Source organism: Lepidochelys olivacea (assembly GCF_965140295.1).
Source record: "Lepidochelys olivacea isolate rLepOli2 genome assembly, chromosome: 2".
Taxonomy (NCBI): Eukaryota; Metazoa; Chordata; order Testudines; family Cheloniidae; genus Lepidochelys; species Lepidochelys olivacea.
In genome coordinates this window covers 87,185,240-87,205,802 of record NC_140412.1, presented here as the reverse complement: position 1 = coordinate 87,205,802, position 20,563 = coordinate 87,185,240, and the positions used below count along the sequence as shown (strand labels likewise).

The 20,563-nt window shown below is 41.0% G+C and overlaps 1 protein-coding gene across 23 annotated transcripts in view; it reads left to right on the top strand.

The window, feature by feature from the left end:
- EPB41L3 (erythrocyte membrane protein band 4.1 like 3) overlaps window positions 1–20,563 on the top strand; it is a 132,058-nt gene that overhangs the window by 58,978 nt on the left and 52,517 nt on the right. For all 23 annotated transcript variants that reach the window (XM_084619942.1, XM_084619944.1, XM_084619930.1 and 20 more), the window contains one exon: window positions 18,959–19,063. In XM_084619942.1, the coding sequence (XP_084476068.1) occupies window positions 18,959–19,063 (105 nt within the window). The remainder of the gene's footprint in view (window positions 1–18,958; window positions 19,064–20,563) is intronic.

The window sequence follows — 20,563 nt, the reverse complement described above, 5'->3', positions numbered from 1 at the left end:
ATATCGAAGGAAGGAGATTCCACCACCTCCCTAGGTAACGCATTCCAGTGCTTCACCACCCTCCTAGTGAAAAAGTTTTTCCTAATATCCAATCTAAACCTCCCCCACTGCAACTTGAGACCATTACTCCTTGTCCTGTTATCAACTACCACTGAGAACAGTCTAGATCCATCCTCTTTGGACCGCCCTTTCAGGTAGTTGAAAGCAGCTATCAAATCCCCTCTCATTCTTCTCTTCCGCAGACTAAACAATCCCAGTTCCCTCAGCCTCTCCTCATCAGTCATGTGTTCCAGTCCCCTAATTATTTTTGTTGCCCACCGCTGAATGCTTTCCAATTTTTCCACATCCTTCTTGTAGTGTGGGGCCCAAAACTGGACACAGTACTCCAGATGAGGCCTCACCAATGTCGAATAGAGGGGAACTCAATCTGCTGGCACATCCCTCGATCTGCTGGCAGTGCCCCTACATATACTTCCCAAAATGTCATTGGCCTTCTTGGCAACAAGGGCACACTGCTGACTCATATCCAGCTTCTCGTCCACTGTAACCCCTAGGTCCTTGTCTGCCGAACTGCTGCCGAGCCATTCAGTCCCTAGTCTGTAGTGGTGCATGGGATTCTTCCGTTCTAAGTGCAGGACTCTGCACTTGTCCTTGTTGAACCTCATCAGATTTCTTTTGGCCCAGTCCTCTAATTTGTCTATATTTGTCTGTATCCTGTCCCTACCCTCCAGCGTATCTACCTTTCCTCCCAGTTTAGTGTCATCTGCAAACTTGCTGAGGGTGCAATCCACACCATCCTCCAGATCATTTATGAAGATACTGAACAAAACCGACCAAAGGACCGACCCTTGGGGCACTCCACTTGATACCCGCTGTCAACTAGACATGGAGCCATTGATCACTACGCATTGAGCCCGACAATCTAGCCAACTTTCTATCCACCTTATAGTCCATTCATCCAGCCCATACTTCTTTAACTTGCTGGCAAGAACACAGTGGGAGACCATGTCTAAAGCTTTGCTAAAGTCAAGGAACAACACATCCACCACTTTCCCCTCATCCACAGAGCCAGTTATCTCGTCCTAGAAGGCAATTAGATTAGTCAGACATGACTTGCCCTTGGTGAATCCATGCTGACTGTTCCTGATCCCTTTCCTCTCCTCTAAGTGCTTCAGAATTGATTCCTTGAGGACCTGCTCCATGATTTTTCCAGGGACTGAGGTGAGGCTGATTGGCCTGTAGTTCCCAGAGTCCTCCTCATTCCCTTTTTTAAAGATGGGCACTACATTAACCTTTTTCCAGTTGTCCGGGACTTCCCCCGATTGCCATGAGTTTTCAAAGATAATGGCCAATGGCTCTGCAATCACATCTGCCAACTCCTTTCGCACTCTCGGATGCAGCGCATCCGGCCCCATGGACTTGTGCTCATCCAGCTTTTCTAAATAGTCCTGAACCACTTCTTTCTCCACAGAGGGCTGGTCACCTCCTCCCCATGCTGTGCTGCCCAGTGCAGTAGTCTGGGAGCTGACCTTGTTCGTGAAGACAGAGGCAAAAAAAGCATTGAATACATTAGCTTTTTCCACATCTCTGTCACTAGTTGCCTCCCTCATTCAGTAAGGGGCCCACACTTTCCTTGATTTTCTTCTTGTTGCTAACATATCTGAAGAAACCCTTCTTGTTGCAGCTAGCAAGAGATGTTAAGAGTAACTCCAGGTGTGATTTGACCTTCCTGATTTCACTCCTGCATGCCTGAGCAATATTTTTATACTCTTCCCTGGTCATTTGTCCAATCTTCCACTTCTTGTAAGCTTCTTTTTTGTGTTTATGATCAGCAAGGATTTCACTGTTAAGCCAAGCTGGTCGCCTGCCATATTTACTATTCTTTCTACACATCGGGATGGTTTGTCCCTGTAACCTCAGTAAGGATTCTTTAAAATGCAGCCAGCTCTCCTGGACTCCTTTCCCCCTCATGTTATTCTCCCAAGGGATCCTGCCCATCAGTTCCCTGAGGGAGTCAAAGTCTGCTTTTCTGAAGTCCAGGGTCCGTATTCTGCCGCTCTCCTTTCTTCCCTGAGTCAGGATCCTGACCTCGACCATCTCATGGTCACTGCCTCCCAGGTTCCCATCCACTTTAGCTTCCCTTACTAATTCTTCCCAGTTTGTGAGCAGCAGGTCAAGAAGAGCTCTGCCCCTAGTTGGTTCCTCCAGCACTTGCACCAGGAAATTGTCCCCTACACTTTCCAAAAACTTCCTGGATTGTCTGTGCACCACTATATTGCTCTCCCAGCAGATCTCAGGGTGATTGAAGTCTCCCATGAGAACCAGGGCCTGCCATCTAGTAACTTCCGTGAGTTGCCAGAAGAAAGCCTCGTCCACCTCATCCCCCTGGTCCGATGGTCTATAGCAGACTCCCACCACGACATCACCCTTGTTGCTCACACTTCTAAACTTAATCCAGAGACACTCAGGTTTTTCTGCAGTTTCATACTTGAGCTCTGAGCAGTCATACTGCTCCCTTACATACAGTGCAACTCCCCCACCTTTTCTGCCCTGCCTGTCCTTCCTGAACAGTTTATATCCATCCATGACAGTACTCCAGTCATGTGAGTTATCCCACCAAGTCTCCGTTATTCCAATCACATCATAATTCCTTGACTGTGCCAAGACTTCCAGTTCTCCCTGCTTGTTTCCCAGGCTTCTTGCATTTGTGTATAGGCACTTGAGATAACTCGCTGATCGTCCCTCTTTCTCAGTATGAGACAGGAGCCCTGCCCTCTTGCACGCTCCTGCTTGTGCTTCCTCCTGGTATCCCGCTTCCCCACTTACCTCAGGGCTTTGGTCTCCTTCCCCTGGTGAACCTAGTTTAAAGCCCTCCTCACTAGGTTAGCCAGCCTTCTTGTGAAGATGCTCTTCCTCTCTTCATTAGGTGGAGCCCGTTTCTGGCTAGCACTCCTCCTTCTTGGAACACCATCCCATGGTCAAAGAATCCAAAGCCTTCTCTCCAACACCACCTGCATAGCCATTCGTTGACTTCCACAATTCGATGGTCTCTACCCAGGCCTTTTCCTTCCACTGGGAGGATGGACGAGAAGACCACTTGCACCTCAAACTCCTTTAACCTTCTTCCCAGAGCCACGTAGTCTGCAGTGATCCGCTCAAGGTCATTCTTGGCAATATCATTGGTGCCCACATGGAGAAGCAGGAAGGGATAGCATTCCGAAGGCTTGATAAGTCTCTGCAGTCTCTCCATCACATCGTGAATCCTGGCTCCTGGCAAGCAGCAGACTTCTCGGTTTTCCCGGTCAGGGCGGCAGATAGATGACTCAGTCCCCCTGAGGAGAGAGTCCCTGACCACTACCACCCGCCTCCTTCTCTTGGGAGCGGTGGGCGTGGAACCCCTAACCCTAGGACAGTGCATAGTTTTGGCTTTTAGACTTGTTTAATAATGTTGAACTTCCTACATGTGCTGAGGGAGCATACTGAAGGGGGAATTTCAAACATAGTCTCTTACACACAGCATAATACACTAAACTTATCGCTGGATACAAGAGGGAGTTTTTACTCATGCTGCTTCTGTTGACAGTCCTCACTTACAATTCAAGCAGCTTAACAAAAGGAGTTTTGGTTTTGGGTTGGTTTTTTTTTTGGTTTTGGGGTTTTTTACTGAAATATCCTTGGTAAGGAGTGAAAATGTAACTGGATTGAAAAACATCATCATACAGAATGTTTTCTTTCCCCACATTCCCTAATTAGGGCAGACTCAGATTATCCAAGGAATTCAGCTAAGGCTATGTTATCTGACACATGTCGGTAGGAGCCTTCCAAGCTTGAGTGTGCTCTTAATTAATATAGTTACACATCAACTTTGCTGGCTTTCTATCTAAAGTTACTGTTTCTGAATACAAATACTTAATTTCAAAAGCAGAGTATTCTAGAAATCATTAGCCAGGCTGTGGTATTTTCCAGCTTTTTCCTCTTTCCTTCCAGTCAGCGAACAAGTTGGAAATGGGCTGATGGGGGGAGCCTTGCTACCCTCTGAATAATGTTTTTGTTTTTGACACGCCGTGGAAATCCAAATCTTATTGTACAGCTTGTAGATAGCCCCAAGTAAGAGTTGGAGAGGATAGACTGTTCCACCATCACTTTGTATCTCCTGTGCAAGGGCAGCCACAGATGCAGTCATGCTTTGTCCTGGGCATGAGAACTGCTCTTTGCTAACAAGGAAAACTAATCTCCTGGAGAGCTAAGGGAGTAGGGGTAAGGCAGGGTTATGCCTTCCTTCCCATTCACTCTGCGCAAGCCAGCAGAGCTTGCTTGATGTACAGGGGAGTGTGTGCTGCACCTTGACAGAATGTTGCCCTCTGTGCATTAGGGAGCACTGCAGGAGGCAATGTGACTTCTGAAGCCCAAATGCCTCTGTTACTTCTGATTGTGGCTAAAATCCACTGCAGTGCTTTACGGGTCCCTAAAATTGTTCCTTAAAAAGAAACTATCCATGGGTCTTTGCCCAGGTTAACCCTTAGACGTATATTTGTCATGTGTGAATTGCGCGGTAGACTAATACTGTATGTTTCTCCATGAACTTTGCTCTAGACCACCCGTCAGCTACTTAACATGGAAAGCAGTATGGTGTAATGAATAGGGCACTGGACTGGGGGTTCAAAGACTGGGGTTCCTGCCTCAGTTGCTCACTGCCGGTATGACCTTGGACAAGTCACTTTTCTCTGTGCCTGATTCCTTTCCCACTCCAAATGTGTCTTGTCTACAGAGATGATAAATGCTTTGGGGGCAGGGACTGTCTGTCTCTTACTACGTGTTAGTACAGAACCTAACACAGTGGGGACCCAATCTTGGTTGAGAACTTTACGCACTACTGTAATATAAATAATCAAACCTATCCCCAGTAGCTGAAGTGTCCTGTTTAACCTTTCCTCTCCCTGGCCAAGGAACCTAACTTGTAACTAAATCCCAGAAGCTAAAGCCTCCTGCTGCTTCTGAACCATCTGTTCATTTCCATACCGATCCCAATTCTAGGTACTCCATCCCAGACGTTTGACAAGAGCCATTATCCAACCCTCCCAGATGTCTGATTTTCCTGCCACCTGCCCAAATCACCCTGCCGGTGAGCCTCCCTGATGTCTCCTGGAACACGTCCTACCCATCTTCTCAGTTGCTGAATTGTCCTTTTACTCATTCCCCTTCACCCCTGAACAACCTACATTAACCTCCATCTCAGGAATCAATTGCTCCTATTTTCATTCATATGGAAATAACTGTTCTAAGTGATAACAGGCCATAACAAAAAATAAAAACCCACACCCATTTGTATCTAAAAACATTAGCTGCCATATATATAAAATCCTAATGTGTCAGCTGGGTAACTCTCCAGTCAAACCCAGTGCAGTGTTCTCTGGATTTTCAAACAAAGGCTGTATCTCTGAGCTTAGGCTGTGATTACCAGCTTGCATAGATATACATACCTGCACTAGCTTGATGAGTGCTAATGTAAATGGTAGTGGAGTTGCTTTTAACACGGGCAGCGGCGGCTCAGCTTAGCTGTGCCGAGCACAGACCCGCCGGAACCCTGTGGGTATGTCCTCAGCGCTGGTAAGCCATGCCACCACTGCTTCTGCCATTGCTGCTATTTCTATTCACACTGGCGCTCATCAAGCGAGAGCAAGTATGTATAAGCAAGCTGGGAATTGCACCCCATGCTCATAGTGTAGACACAGCCAAAAAAACAACAGCGAATATTGAAAAAAAAATATATATATAGTCCAAGCTATTTTTCTTGACTGCTACAGGCAGTGAATGGTGTGATTATTTACAGAGGAATCTCAAATCTAAAAACCTGAATGCCACCACCACCTGTCCCATTGCAGAAAATGGCTGGCTGTGCTTTGGTTGCATTGTGATTTTTTTTTTTCTTTCCTGCATGACAATGTAGGTCAGGGATAGTGCCATGGTTATTAAATTCAAATGGCAAGATTAGACATTAAATCATTTTGTATTGACAGGAGATTTCTTCTTGTTGAAAATAAACAAAAATGTTAATAATACAACAGACAGATGCTATAAACTAGCCCAATATGTAGTGCTTGATTACTCTTCTAATGCAGGAAACAATCAACTGTCTTTTATGGCATGTTTACAGCAGTGAATCCTCTGCATCGTCTTGCAACAGATCGACATAACAAATGAAAGGTGGCGTGCAGCACAGGAAAGAGGAGAGTTTGCTGTTGCCTTTTAAGAACATATGGAATGAGGAAAATGACTACATTTATTATGCCAATAGGAAGGCTTCAACTGCTGCATTTGAACCCGATAGAGCCACCTAATTACTGCAGAACTTTTATGGAAGTATCTAGTTCTGTTTTTAAAAAAAATCACACAATTTCGGAAAAATACCTTGTACCCCAAGAACATTGTAGATAACTAGTTTCATGTTGACCAGGAAGCCTCCAGATGCAGAGTCTGATTTATCTCCTTTATGCTGTGATTTATTATATACAAGAGCACAACAAACAGACTGGATATTTAATTTATGCTTCAGAAATATTTTCCTGATACATTTGTTATTTGGAATGCCCAAGTACTTGATAATTATCACATTAGACAGTAGAAATGATGGGCTACTATACATTTAAGCAGCTGGCTTGCATGTGTGTCTGTGGCTTGTTTCTGCTCCCATGTGCAGAGACACATACTCTTCAAATATTTGTTTATTATTATTTACATAGTTCCTTTTGCTGCTTTGGATTTCAGTACACAAGTTATTCTGAGATATGCATTTTATACAAAAACATGCAAATTCTGTGAGCCAAACCAATGTAGTCAGAGCTCATATAATGCTAGGTCTAGTGTGATCTCTGCTGCTGATGTAGCATTTAGGCAAAAATCCTAATTTGGTCCAATTCCAGAATTGGGACTAGGTCACCAATCTTCTTAGCAGGATTTAGCAATCCTTTTTTTTTTTTTTTTTTTTTAAAGATTAGTGCTGGCTTTTTAGAATTGTGAGCTCAAACAGTATTAAAGAAGGTTGTCCCCAATAGAAAATATGTCGTGTTATGCAATGTCACTGACACTTGACCTATTCATGTTACTATAGCATAGCAAGTGCTATGTATTCATCTACGTACTTCACTTCAGAATCTAGGTAAGATATTTTCAGGAATGGAAAGGTGGTTGAAGATGCTAGATACAATGAATGTGAAGAAGCTTGTATATTATAGTAGCAAAATACACAGAAGAATTAAATGAAAGCAAATGAACACCCTTAATTGTAGGTGTACATCAAGATGGTACTTTCCAATCTGTAATAAGAGGTTTATTTTTTATGAGGCATTAATTTAAGTTTGATTCTATGTGTAGCACTGAAGTAATTGGAGATATAGTGGAGTTTTTAGTTTAGCAAATACATTTCTTTAACAAATAATTTCTGTAATGCAATTCTTTAGTGTTCAAGATATGTATCTTTTAGTCACTTAGTAAGAAATATATATATTGTGAATAAACAAATGGAAGTACTGCTTGCATTGTCTGTGTGCAAAAATGTGTGCAATTTTTATTAAACTAAATCTTTTTGGATCGACCAGTCCTCAGTGATTTCTCATGCCCAGTTAAATTTCATTCTGATGTGCACTTTTCAACATCTACCAGTGGATTTACCATCAAAATTCTTGAGTGCACAATTAGTGATAACTATAGTTAATATATTTACTTGAAAAATTAATGTTCATTTTTAACTACCATAAAACTGATTATGTTTATTCTCTCTCTTTCTCACTCATTTTATGAGGAATATTTTCAGATTAGGAGCCTGAAAGATTGGCAGAAAGTTCTTTCTACATGCTGTGTAACTGGTTGTAAACTGAGCTTAGAATTTTATGCTGGTCCAAGAGAAGCACATGTCTGCATAAACATTTATTTACAGTAGTCTGCATATCTGTTTGATTATGAAACTGAAAGGACAACAGTTGCAGTAGAAAGAGACAGGCTGCTCATTCCTTATATACTTCAGTGTGTTACTCACGTGTAAAGGTATACATGACTGCATCAGACTTTTCAAGATGGCAATCTGAATTTTGATTTATTAGGCTTTACCAGTTTATGGTAGAACATTAGCATGATTTCTTGGATTTTAATATTTTGGTGACTGAGTAGTGAGCTATTTATAAAATGTTTCACATAATCCACAGGATATTTCTATCAGAATGTTGTATTTTCCAGGTATCTCAAATTTGGAGTTTAGGTACCCCTCAGGGAACATTTTCACAAAGCACCTAAGAGACTTAGGAACCTAATTCAACAGTTCAGTCACATTGGTGCTTTTAAAAATTCTGTGCCTTAATCTGTAAACTAAGTATTTGCAAGCTTAAGGATCAGGCAAGGGGCCCGTTTGTTAAAATTGGCTTTTGCTCTCATTTGATTTAAATAAATGTTAATATTTGCAAATATGAGGGCGTTACTGGGAGTAAGAAAATAACTGTTTTCCTTTAACAATGTGCTGAATTGTGTAGGCATTCTATGTGTATATGTAATACACATGAGTGCAGAATCCAGTCCAGGGTCTCTGCCCTAATATTCAAAGCTCTCCATGGGATTCATTGGCCATAGCAATCTGAGAGATCACACCAAGTCTCCATGACCAGAATACCTCTCGACAGCTATGTTGGCCAACAGAGGAAAGCTTATACATGTGGGAGACAGAACTTTCACAAGAGATGGATCTTGAGTGGATCTTTGCACTCTTTAGATGATACAAGTGGAATGGAAATAATCCACAGATCTCTTGATGGGGATTTCCCCAACATGGGGGGGAAAGTAGGAAAACAGTAAGGACATGGGAGAAGTAGGTTTTATCCCATTTTCACGTACTTTTTTCCCCCATGCTACCCCTCTTTATGTTAAGAAGAATATTTGTATTTGATTATGAACTAGTTACCCTTGAGGGTCCAAATTTAAGACCACAGGTTAGACACCTCTGATTAGAAAAGGGAGCTAATTCCCAAAGAGATATGAATGATTGCTGGCTTCATTGCATTTGAAACTAAATGCAAAATTCAGTTTTCATAGCGCTATATATATATATAAATACACACACACAGCAAACAAAAAATGTAAACTCATCAAGATAGTTCTTCTACAGTGTGGGAAAGAAGGGAGTATTGTTGTTTCAATTTTTAAATATTTGGGAGGCACTCAGATAATACTACAGTGATTACCCTGATCCTGAAGACTTGTCTGTATGTGACTAGTTCCACTGACTTTGGTATAACTAATCATGAGAGTAAAGACTAGGTTTTTCAGGATTGGTCCCAGTTTTTGTATAAGACCTCTGAAGTACGAGGAAGGAACGAGTGCAATTGTATTGACATTAGACTGTCATGGAAATCAACAGTTCAGAGAGTGATCTACTGTAGAAAATAAAATCTTTCCACTAGGGGAAGGGGAGGGAATGTTCACTACACCAAATACAGAGTATTTCTGACAACCAGCTAAGGATTTATGCTTGTTTCTGCTACAAGGTTAATTGTGGAAGGTGAAGCACAGGGGAGATGGGGTGGATGGGTGGGTGTGTGTACCGGAGAGAGAAGGTGGGTGAGGTCATATCTTTTATTAGACCAACTTCTGTTGGTGAAAGAGATGAGCTTTCCAGCCACACAGAACTCTTCTCCCGGTCTCAGCTCTGTGTAGCTTGTGAGCTTGTCTCTTTCACCAACAGAAGTTGGTCCAATAAAAGATATTCTCTCACCAAACTTGCCCATCTAATATTATGGGCCCAACAGGAGCACAGCAATATTGCAACACACACACACACTCTTTTTCCATTTCTCTTTTTGATTAGCAAAAAGATCGTGAAGAGGCTACCATGTGATTTTTTGCAATGCAAAAATGAAAGTGTATAAGAAAATCTGCAAAACTTATGGAGCCAAATCCTGTCCTCCTTACCCAGACAAAACTCCAGTTAAAACAGTGGGATTGATTAAAACTATAAATTAGTGTTAAGGTAAAAAATTAGCCTTTTCCGTAAGGCACATTGTGAGAGAAAAAATGGTCAGTAGACCTGTACTGAAAAGAATGAGAGGAAATGGAAAAGGTCTGTACTGCCACATGCCAAAACATATTACACTATGCAAGATTAGAGTAAGCACACGTTTATATTGTTAAGATCCACTGGAAAGTGCAAATGCTAATTAGGAATAAGAATCCGATAACCTCAGAATCATTCAAAATCCAATTATTTCTATCAACGTTGCATGATGTTAATCTGTGTCTTTGTTCCAGCGGTCATGCCCACTGTAATTTTTATAACAGTTGTGTGCTGAAATAAACAACCTAAAAGTCACTCGTGCTAATTCTGACTCTTAAGGGCTGCACTGGCAACTTTCCAGCTGTTCGTGTGAGTGTGTGTGTGAGAGAGAGAGAGACACACACATTTTCAATTTAAAATTAATCCCCATAGCCACAGTATTTATTTGCACTGCTGTGCTCCTTGGTCGATGAACAGAAAGAGTGTGTTTGAACTCTGTTTTGTTCTGGCCCCGTAGTTATCGTACAGGGAGAAGATGGGCACCAGTGATGAAAATAAATTCATTTATAGCTAGCCTTTTGTAATGTTTTTTCCATCTTTGCTTCCATCTTGCCTATAGAACTCACGCTGAATATGATCACTTTTAATTGCCTTCAGAAGACAGACATTCCTTGCCTGCTGCAGTGGGCTGTGGTTTTTTGTCGTCCTTGTTCAGCATTTTGTATACACATGAGACTGCAGCATTGCATGCAAAAATAGCTTCACTCTAAAACGTGGCATTTTGGCCGCTGTAATAGGTTTAATTTCTAAGAAGATGAGACTGTTGTGTTGTGCTCCTAACCTGCTCACCCTATCTCTGATAAATCTGCAAAGGGAAAGTAATCAAGCAGTGAATTAAAAATAGAGGAAGGGGGTAGCCTGCCACTCTACTACTCAAGCAGGTATATAAAAGTCAGAGTAATTCACTCTTAAGTAACTGTACGCACACACATGTAGATACAAATATGAATGGTGTGTGAATTTATAGGGATGAATTCTGAATGCAAATGGCCAGCATGAAATTCCCCTGACATAGGGGAACTTCCCCCTGGGATAAAGCTAGCAGAGATGGCATCTATGCAGACCCATGCTCTCCACACTAATAGTAGACTGCCAGAGGAGGGCAAGGACAAGGTGAGGCATGACAAAGCTAACTGTGCCAATGTTGGGGCACTTCCCACTGGCATAAAGTTTGTAGACGCAGGTCCCGTGCCTGCCACACATCCCCACCCCATAGGGGATGTATCTGGGAAGGAAGGGAAAGGAGCATGATGGAGTACATTACGCTACGCTATGCCATGCCTGTCCCATGCGCCCTATGCCAGGGACAGAAGTTAAAGCGGCATCTTGGCTCTCAGAATTAGGAGCTCCCTGCCATCTCAGCCTGACCTTTTCAGTGCAACTGAGAGAGGGCACTCAATCTGCTCTTTGCCTGGCTACATTTTTGCCCTCTCACCAGTCCCATTATTATACCTTAAGTCCTCCTAAATTTTGAAGAGAGAAATTTTCTGTGATCCTCGCAGCACCAGCATGACCAACGAGACGATGGCATCTCTTACTGCTGGAGGCAGTGGACCACCATTCTGTTTGTTGTCCATCCTCAGTAGACTTCCACTAAGATGCAGGATCTTGTCACAATTCAGTAACTTTTGGTTTGACAGCCCAGTTGCTGTAGCACAAGGGTTGAGTGAAAAACTGTAGTAGGAATCTGTGCTCAACATGTTTCACTCCCCCAGAAAGAGATTCAATACCATGGCGTAAGCCAGAATCTGGAAGAAGATTAGATAGTGGGACAAGGATAAAGAGAAACGTGTTGAAGGATCAGATTCCATGTATTTTAGAAGAGGGAATATGAATTGGTTTTACTCTAAGTGCCCTAACAATGCAGCAACTATTGCTAGAATTCTCAGCTAGAACAGAAAGTTTGGTTAGCTTCCTGGGGGCCTCTTGTACCTCTCATCTTCAGAATATCTATCTTTTGCAAAGTCTTAACTTGGCCACCTGTGCATTGATAGGTTCAATACTCACTGTCCCCATGTCAATTTCCTGGAAAGAAACTAGCACAAGATGGATGTTACCCTAAACAAATAACATTCAACCCTGATGTCATTGATTCATAGATTTATAATAAAAAACGCTTTTCTAGTGTAAGTTTGATGAGAATAATTCACAATGCTTATTTTGGTGACTAGAATGGCATAATCTGTAAGGAACAAAAGAATATACAAAAGCTTTTTCTTCTGTGTCACGTTATGTCCTTTCATCTTCTCAAATACAATTCAGTTCATGTGTTTAATGCATAAGTGAACAAAAACTTCCTCCTTATTTCCCTGCTCTAGGAAACATCGATAATTGTACCCTACTGTTAACAAGTGAGAATACTTGGCCTGATGTAAGCCTGTTATCCATACAATGCTAGGCTGAAGTGTTTAATTTTCAGGCTTCTCATTCATGTCTGATGAGTAACATGTTACTTCAGTCTCATATTTTATTGCTGAAATGTGAGGCGTGGAAGTGTGTGTGTATCTGTAATGGCCTGGATGAATACTGTGGTATGAGAGGCTGAAGAGAATTTCAGACCTCTATAACTTCTTCCAAGTGGACATGTATCTAGAGAATATAAATTTGTTTCACTAACAAGGATATTATGCCATTATTTTTCATACTGTTAGTCCCTTCACTCCAGCCTTTCTTTTCGGTATTGTGGGGCTGAAGAAATCGGTGGCTAGGAGACACATAGGGAGTGTGTTCATGGGACAGGGAAGGGGAGAAGGGTCAGGTGGGTTGTGACTGCTGGGGATGCTCTTAAACAATGGGAGAAAGAGGAGAAGCAGTCAGGAGAAGAGGGAACTGGAGAGGGGTAAGGAGGGAAGCTAGAGTGACCAGGGAGAAGGGAGGTGAAGCGGTGGGTAGGGATTGCTGAAGTAGGATAGGAAAAAGGAACAGAGTGGGAGAGGTAGGCTATCTATCATGGTAGGATCTGCAGAAGCCAGTTGGGGGAGCTTGAAGAGGGAAAGGTACAGATCCAAGAATAGAAAAGGGGGTAACAAAGAAAAGAGACATCTCCTCCTCTCCCTTGCATATGGGAATCACTGGCAAGTGTGGACCTGCCAAGTCTACTGCTTTTAGCCCTTTCTACTAAGAAACTTGACCAATTTACTGCCTTTTCTGGTTCCCAGGTCAGTGAGAATTGTGGGTTTTGTGTGAATTCAGAGAGCAGAGTATGTGTGTGTTTTTTTAAATAGACCTGGAACTACAATTCTGAAGAGTTACCTTTTTACTTCACAACTTCTCTCCTACTTTATATTATCCAAATCTAGATTTCTCATACACTCTTTTGCTCACTCAGTCACTCTCAAACTAATTCTAAGCAAATATTTTTCTGTGACTTCTAATGGTCACGTCTCATTTAATCCCTTTCATGTTTAAAATGCATTTGAGAATTTGTTGAGGAGGGTGCTGTTATGTTTGAATTGTTTAGGGTGCTCTCTTGGATTAGAGAGCAAAAGTTCTAGAGGCTAGAACTTTTTGCAGACAGGGAAATTGGAATATATCTTTTTTGATCCATGATTTTCCAGTGTACGGACTTAAGATCTCATTCTGATTCTGCTAAGCACATCAGTACAGATTGTTGAGAATGACCTGACACTTTTGGCATTGAGAAAATTAAGTTATGAGTCTTACTAACAGACAGTTGTTCCCCCATTACTTTACTTCTTAAGGCTTGTCACCAGGGAACAGATGATAGGAATCATATTAGAAATATTATGGCATAAACGGAGAAGCTCTGCGATCTTGTTGTTGTACCCACTGTCCTTCCTCCTCTCTCTTCTCCTCCTGTTTGTTATCCCTCTTAAGGGGCAGGAACATGTCTTATCTCTGCTGTAATGTGCCTAGCACACCTTTGGGCACTGCAAAATAATATTAATTAATAATGGCCTGGAAGTTTTGTTTGTTTTATTTATTTATTTGTTCATTGATACATGGCACATAACTAAAACACTGTGTCCTATCTATATATGCAGTTATCTCACCACATTAGTATAATTTTCAAATGGGAAGGCGCACACGTCTAATGGTGTTTGTGTGCTAGAACTGGTTGGGAATTTATCAGTGAAATGTTTTTTTCCAATAGAAAATGCCAATTTGTTGACACTGAAACTTTTGATGGAAATGTATCTGTTACAATGATGTTTTCATCAGGGAGGTTTCTCAGGCCCATGGTATGGGGGGACAAGGAGGAAGAGAGGAGGAGTGAAGGTATGTGGCCTGCCTGGTAGTTAGGGCAGTCACCTGCAGTGGGAGACCCAAGTTCATCTCCCAACTCTGAATCAGACAGGGATTTGAACCTGGGTCTCCCACATTCCAGTTGAGTGCATAACCCCTTGACTATTCTGGAGTGTGTCTCTCTCGTGTCTGGGGGTTTGGTTTTTTTTTGTTTTATTTTTTTTAAAGAAAAGTCTGAAAGGTCTTGTTTTCATTCCTGTGTGGAACAAAAACAGATTTCAAAAGCTCAACATTTTTTATTAAACGGAGGTCTTGTTTTATGGCCAGCCCTAATGTACACAGGAATTTGTGCAAATATATGAACAGTTATGCAAATCTGCACAAATTCTTTGACTGTGGCTTGTGGGTGGGAAGCATGTGTCTGCTTTTCTCTTTTCTTGCTGTTTGCAGCAGGAGGTCTCTGATATAGGTGGTAGCACCTCTTCCAGAACTCATTCATAGACTGTATAACAAGGGCCATATAAGTACCCAGACATATAGTGTGAGATAATTTACAGCAACTTGTTAAGATCTGATTGCGGCAATGGAAGGGTTTGACATATGAAGCTCATCTATCCTGATACCAACAGGCACTGATGTGATGGGAAGGTAGGAATTTCATCCCAGCAAGGCGCCTCTCTTAACCACCTCCTCATCACAGCATCCTTTTTAGCAGCTGCCATAGTAACAAGAAGCTGATTTTGCCATATTCTGTTCGATGGAGCTACAATGCTGTGGAGATTTCCTGAGTAAGTATAGGGTATCTGCACGGAAAAGGGCTAGAGAAAGTAGAGGACATTTTATAACAGCTAAAACATGAACCATCCAGTTTTGCACACAGCTAGCCAGACTTTTTGCTCTTACCTTCATCACCTATGCCCACTGAGCACAGTGGGACCCTGATCGGGCCTTTTGGGTGACACTTCAGTAAGAAAAGTGATTAGAGATCACATTTGGTCTTTAATTGTACTTAGCTGCCTTATTTTTATGCTTATTGTACAGTGGAGCTACACATTAAAGGCAATTTCCATTCACACACGTCTTCTTTAAAACACCTTAACTTGCAGCTGCTCTGTACTATTTGTCAAAGCTGCAAATGCATGGATCCTCCAGCTGAAACAGCTTCAGTTTTGACCTTGTGTGATAAATGAAGGGGGGAGGGGGTAGCTCCCTTTTATGGACACCCAGCCAGCCAGTAGCTATAAAATCCCTCTTAGTAGCTGTTCTCTAATTGCTCTACCTGTAAAAGGTTAAAAAGTCTCACTGTGATGCATAGGTAAAAGGAAGTGAGTGGGCGTCTGGCCAAAAGAGCCAATGGGAAGGCTAAAACTTTTTAAAATTGAACAAAGACTCCCCTTTTGTCTGTCTGTCTGTCTGTGGCTCTACCGGCTGGAGAGGGGCAGGGCAACAGCTGTGCTGTAAGAAGCTGGGGGCCAGGTATGAAAAATCCTCGGTATCATACCTAGCAACTATTTATTTGAAACCCCAGATATGTAAATAGATCAGGGAATGTCTAGAAAGACGTGATTAGGTTTATCTCTTTTTATTTCTTTATGGCTTCTAGATTCCTCTGTGCTAACCCCAGGTGCTTTTGTTTTGTTTTGCTTGTAACCTTTAAACTGAACCTCAAGAAAGCTGTTCTTGGTGCTTATCCCTTGTATTGCTCTTTTAAAATCTAGCAATAGCCTGAGTTCCCTAATATGTTTTCTTTCTTTTTTTATTAATAAAATTTACCTTTTTTAAGAACAGATTAGGATTTTTGTCTTAAGAGGTTTGTGCACATGTTGTTTAATTAGCTGAGGACAACCGCTGATTTCCTTCTTTTTCTTTTCTCAGCTCTTCCCCGGAGGGGGGGTGAAAGGGTTTGGGGGTACCCCACAGGAAAGAATTCCCAAGTGCACCTACCTGGGCTCTCAGAGGGGTTCTGCACTTCAGTGGTGGCAGCATCTACCAATCCAAGGTCAGAGAAAAGCTGTAACCTTGGGAGTTTAATACTAGCTTGGAGTGGCCAATATTAATTTTTAGAATCCTTGCGGGCCGCCGCCTTCTGCACTCAAAGTGCCAGAGTGGGGAATCAGCCTTGACACTTTGCATGACTTTTAAATGACAGGACACTGAGCTGTCATAATGCAAATACATGTAAATGTAACAGTTGTGTCGTATTATTTTTCTTAAGACAAAGATTTTTGTAGATTTAAATCCACCACTTACTCCCATTCAGAGATCTCGTCATTTAGATTGATATTAAAAAGTAAAACAACAGTGTGGGGAAAACCTGGTGTGGTCTACTGTTTTAAACCAAATAGTTGTCAGATTTCTGCTAGAAAGTCTTGATTTCCTTTCTTCTCAGTAGTAGGTTCTGTCTTTTGGATGTAATTAAAAAGCTGTATAAAGCTTAAAAAGAAAACCAGCCAACTTCTATTATCTGTTGAATTCTGGGGTTTAGGAGAGTGGATCTGTTGGCTGGAGGATAAATATTTGTTTGAAAGTCTACAGCAATAGTGTCTATATAGCCAAGCACTTCATTTAATCTAGTGTTTAAAGCAAGTGACTAGTACAATGCCCTGGGGCTACATCCTCAGCTGGCATAGGAAGGCATAGTTCCATTGTAGTAAATGGAGTTACGCCAATTTACACTAGCTATGGAGCTTGGCCCTGTGGTCTATGCCCTACTCTGTTGCAGATTTCCTGTGGAATCTTGGACAAGTCACTTTAGCAGTTGTGTGTCTCATTTCCCCATCAGGAATAATTTTTTCCTACCTTTTTAAAGTGCCCTGAGATCTTAAGAAGAAAATGTCAAGTAAGTGTAAAGTGTTACTTTGTTGTTGTTAATGTGCAACTACTCTTAACATTTCCAAAATGTTTTCTCAAACACTTTGCGGTGAATTGCACAATAGCATTCATTCACATTCATTTATTTGTTTGATTTACTTAAAACAAATCTAAAACAGTTTGAGACTTTAAATGGCCAGCTTTCGTGGAGTGACAGACTGTAATGGATTTACTCCGTGTTACTCAAAACACAATTTACTGTCATACAAAGTAGACTGAAATAATAATATCTACAGTGCTCTTTATTTTCATTAAAATAATGAACTAATGAAATAAAGTCAACAAGTACTAGAGTATTACTATTCTGCTCATATAATTGTTGAATTTTACTGATAATGAAACTGTTCCGCTTATATTTATGTTAAACTAAAAAGTTGTGTGTGCATATATATGTGTGTATATATACACACAGAATCAAAGAAACAGAGGTATTCATGCTTAATATAAGAAGATTCTGCAAAGGGTCTAGCTTTGGGGGATATGTAACACATGATGAAATGATGGTCAGCATGCTGCTTGAATTCTGTGTAGTATGAACTTTAGATATGACTAAATAACATAACAAGGCATAACTAACGAGTATTGCATTGCCACACAGGCAGATTATAAAAAGGGGTCTTTTGCCTTGTAAACCTTATGCTTAGAGTAGGAAATAATTTGAGTTCTTAACTTCCAGCCCAAAATTTGCTGAGCATCTCCTGCTATGTGTGGAATATTTACCACTCCCATTAGTCTCAATGGGAAGTGCAGGTGCTCAACAGTTTACAGGGGACACTTCAGTGCCTCCGAGAATCTGGCTCTCACGCAGCGTAATACAGCTTAAATATTCATTGATAAATAAAATACTCATTGATAAACCTTAGAATTGATTGACTTAGGTTTCGTGCTCCTAGCAGTGTTGCCTGTTGAACTGTAATATCACTCACTATTGTAACAGTTTTACTTCAGCTGTTCGTTTATTAATAGAAACTGTTCGCCTCCAGGTCACCAGTTTTATCTGGCTCAGAATTACAGCTTTTGAAAGTTGCTATAAACTCATGGCTCTCTTGGACTCAGTCTACTGGTACTTTGTAAGGGGCATATGCTCATATAACAAAACCATCACCACAACTGGTACAATCTTAGCAGATAGCCGGGTCCTAAATGAGCATAAAAAACTAACTATCCTCTCATAGGGGAGGTCTGGGCTGAGAAATGTCAGTGGGATTCTGGAGAATCCTGCTCTTTCACTTTCTTAACCCAGTCCAGCTCCCAATGATGGTAATTGGAGTTTTTCTGTTGAATTTTGTGGGTGCAGGATCAGCCCCTCCCCCCCCCAATGTGTAAACATAAAAGAAGGACTTCATGGGGGGGAAGGGGGTGAGGGGACTTCAATCCACACAAATGCCTTTGCTCCATCATCCACAGGTTTCAAACCCACTTAGGTGCGTATTTGGGACCAATGTTTGTTACTACTGATGCATATAGAGAAGGCTATAGTTCTACTGCAGTATAAGCTCAGAATATATTAAGTGCCAGTATTGGTGAGATAGAAGAAACCTTCTAAGCTACCCCTTGAATGTTACATCTATTGATTTATTTTTAACTCCACATTGAGACCTGAATTTTTGCAGGAGGCAAATTAGCCCCGTTCAGCAGATTTTGTACAGTTCCAAATCAATGGTTTTTGAAAGGTGTGTAGGTTAAGATAAATCAGTATTGGTTTCGCAACTTTATTATGCTCAAGAGGGTTTATTTAAATGTTGCTGTACCTTGAAATTGATGAAATTGTTCTTTTGTTTTCCATAGAAACGTTCCAGAGGTCAAATATTGTTTGACAAAGTATGTGAGCATCTGAATCTCTTGGAAAAAGACTACTTTGGGCTAACGTACAGAGACATGGAAAACCAAAAGGTAAAAAAGACACTTCAGTTAGGGTTTTCTTGATTTAAAAGGAAGTAGAAAGAAAATCAACAGTACTGGAATCTTGCTAACTGGCATTGATCTTGAGTTTGCATGGGATAAGAAATGCAGCCATCAGATTTTTTTTCCTGGTGATCAGTTACCTACAATCCAGAACTGATGTTTTAGTTTTTCCTCCCAAAGGATGCATCCTTATTTAATGTCATCTATGAAATGCCATTTTAATTGTTTGTGCCTCCCAAGAACAGGAACAATATTCTCCTGTCTTCCTTCTACCTTGGTTATTTATGATGTAAGAGAAGTTAATCGTGTAGCTTTTCCCTTTCTAGTATGGTTTGTTCCAATACTGCCTTGAAAGTCAGATTTACATCCATAAATATATTTAACACTAAAAACGGTTTATTTAATGTTAAGGTTGTGACACAGGCAGAAGTTGATTCACTATTGCTGCTAATTCCCTTTCAAGACTCACGTTATCTTTACCTGAGCATTATTGCTCAATTACTACTGGGATACGATGATCTAAGATCCATACAACATGTACATTGTACACTCAGGAGCATCAGAGAACCCTCTAAATGTTTCTTTAAAGTATTTTGTTAACTCCCTTTTGATATGTCTTGGTTAAAATGTATATTATAAAAGAGTCCCCTAACAGGTTTTCATATAAGTATGTGGTGGTTTTCTGTCTTAGTGAGAACCCTTGCTTTCTATATTTGTGGACTTTTTAAAATGAGGATTTTGGTACTGATGCAAAAAGGAATTAAGCAGGTCCTTGGTCACATCTTGATTCAAGAAAGCACTTAAGTATGTACTTTAAGTTAAATCTCAAGGTAAGCATGTGCTTAAGTACTTCCCTGAACAGTCATGCTTTCCTGAAGTGGGGCCAAAATAAGTGTGTATTTAGAGATCCTGTCAGATAATTAATAATAATGATGTTTAACATTTATAGATCTCAAGTTACTTCATAACAGTGGCTAGAATAAGTCAATAATTAATTTTAAAAACAGGTACATGATAGTCTCAGAGCAATAGTTAATTTTTTATTTCTACATATATTTTTATATTTTACAATGTAAAAACAGCTTGTTCATCTCCCTTCCCCCCACCCCACCCACACACAACACAGAAAAAACGTCTTCCAGGCTGAAGATCTTTATGATGTATAAGAATTCACATCACATTTTTCCATCTGAGTTACCTGAGTTACAAGTATGTGAAAACAGGGCTTTAAAAAGAAACCCTGAGGTTAATTATAGTGGCATATTATACTCTTGTAGCCTCATACCTTGGAGTACTGACTAATTGATTCTGGGCCGCTGCCAGCTTAAGGGCTGGGGGGGGGGAGGGGGTTAGGTGCAAGGGTTGTTCTGGGGTTTGTTTGGTTTTGGGTTTTGCTATATTTGTTTATCTTTCCTTGGAGAAAGTGGAATTTTTCCTAGGGGATTAACAAACTGTTTTTGTTATGAACTATATGCATATTAAATATTA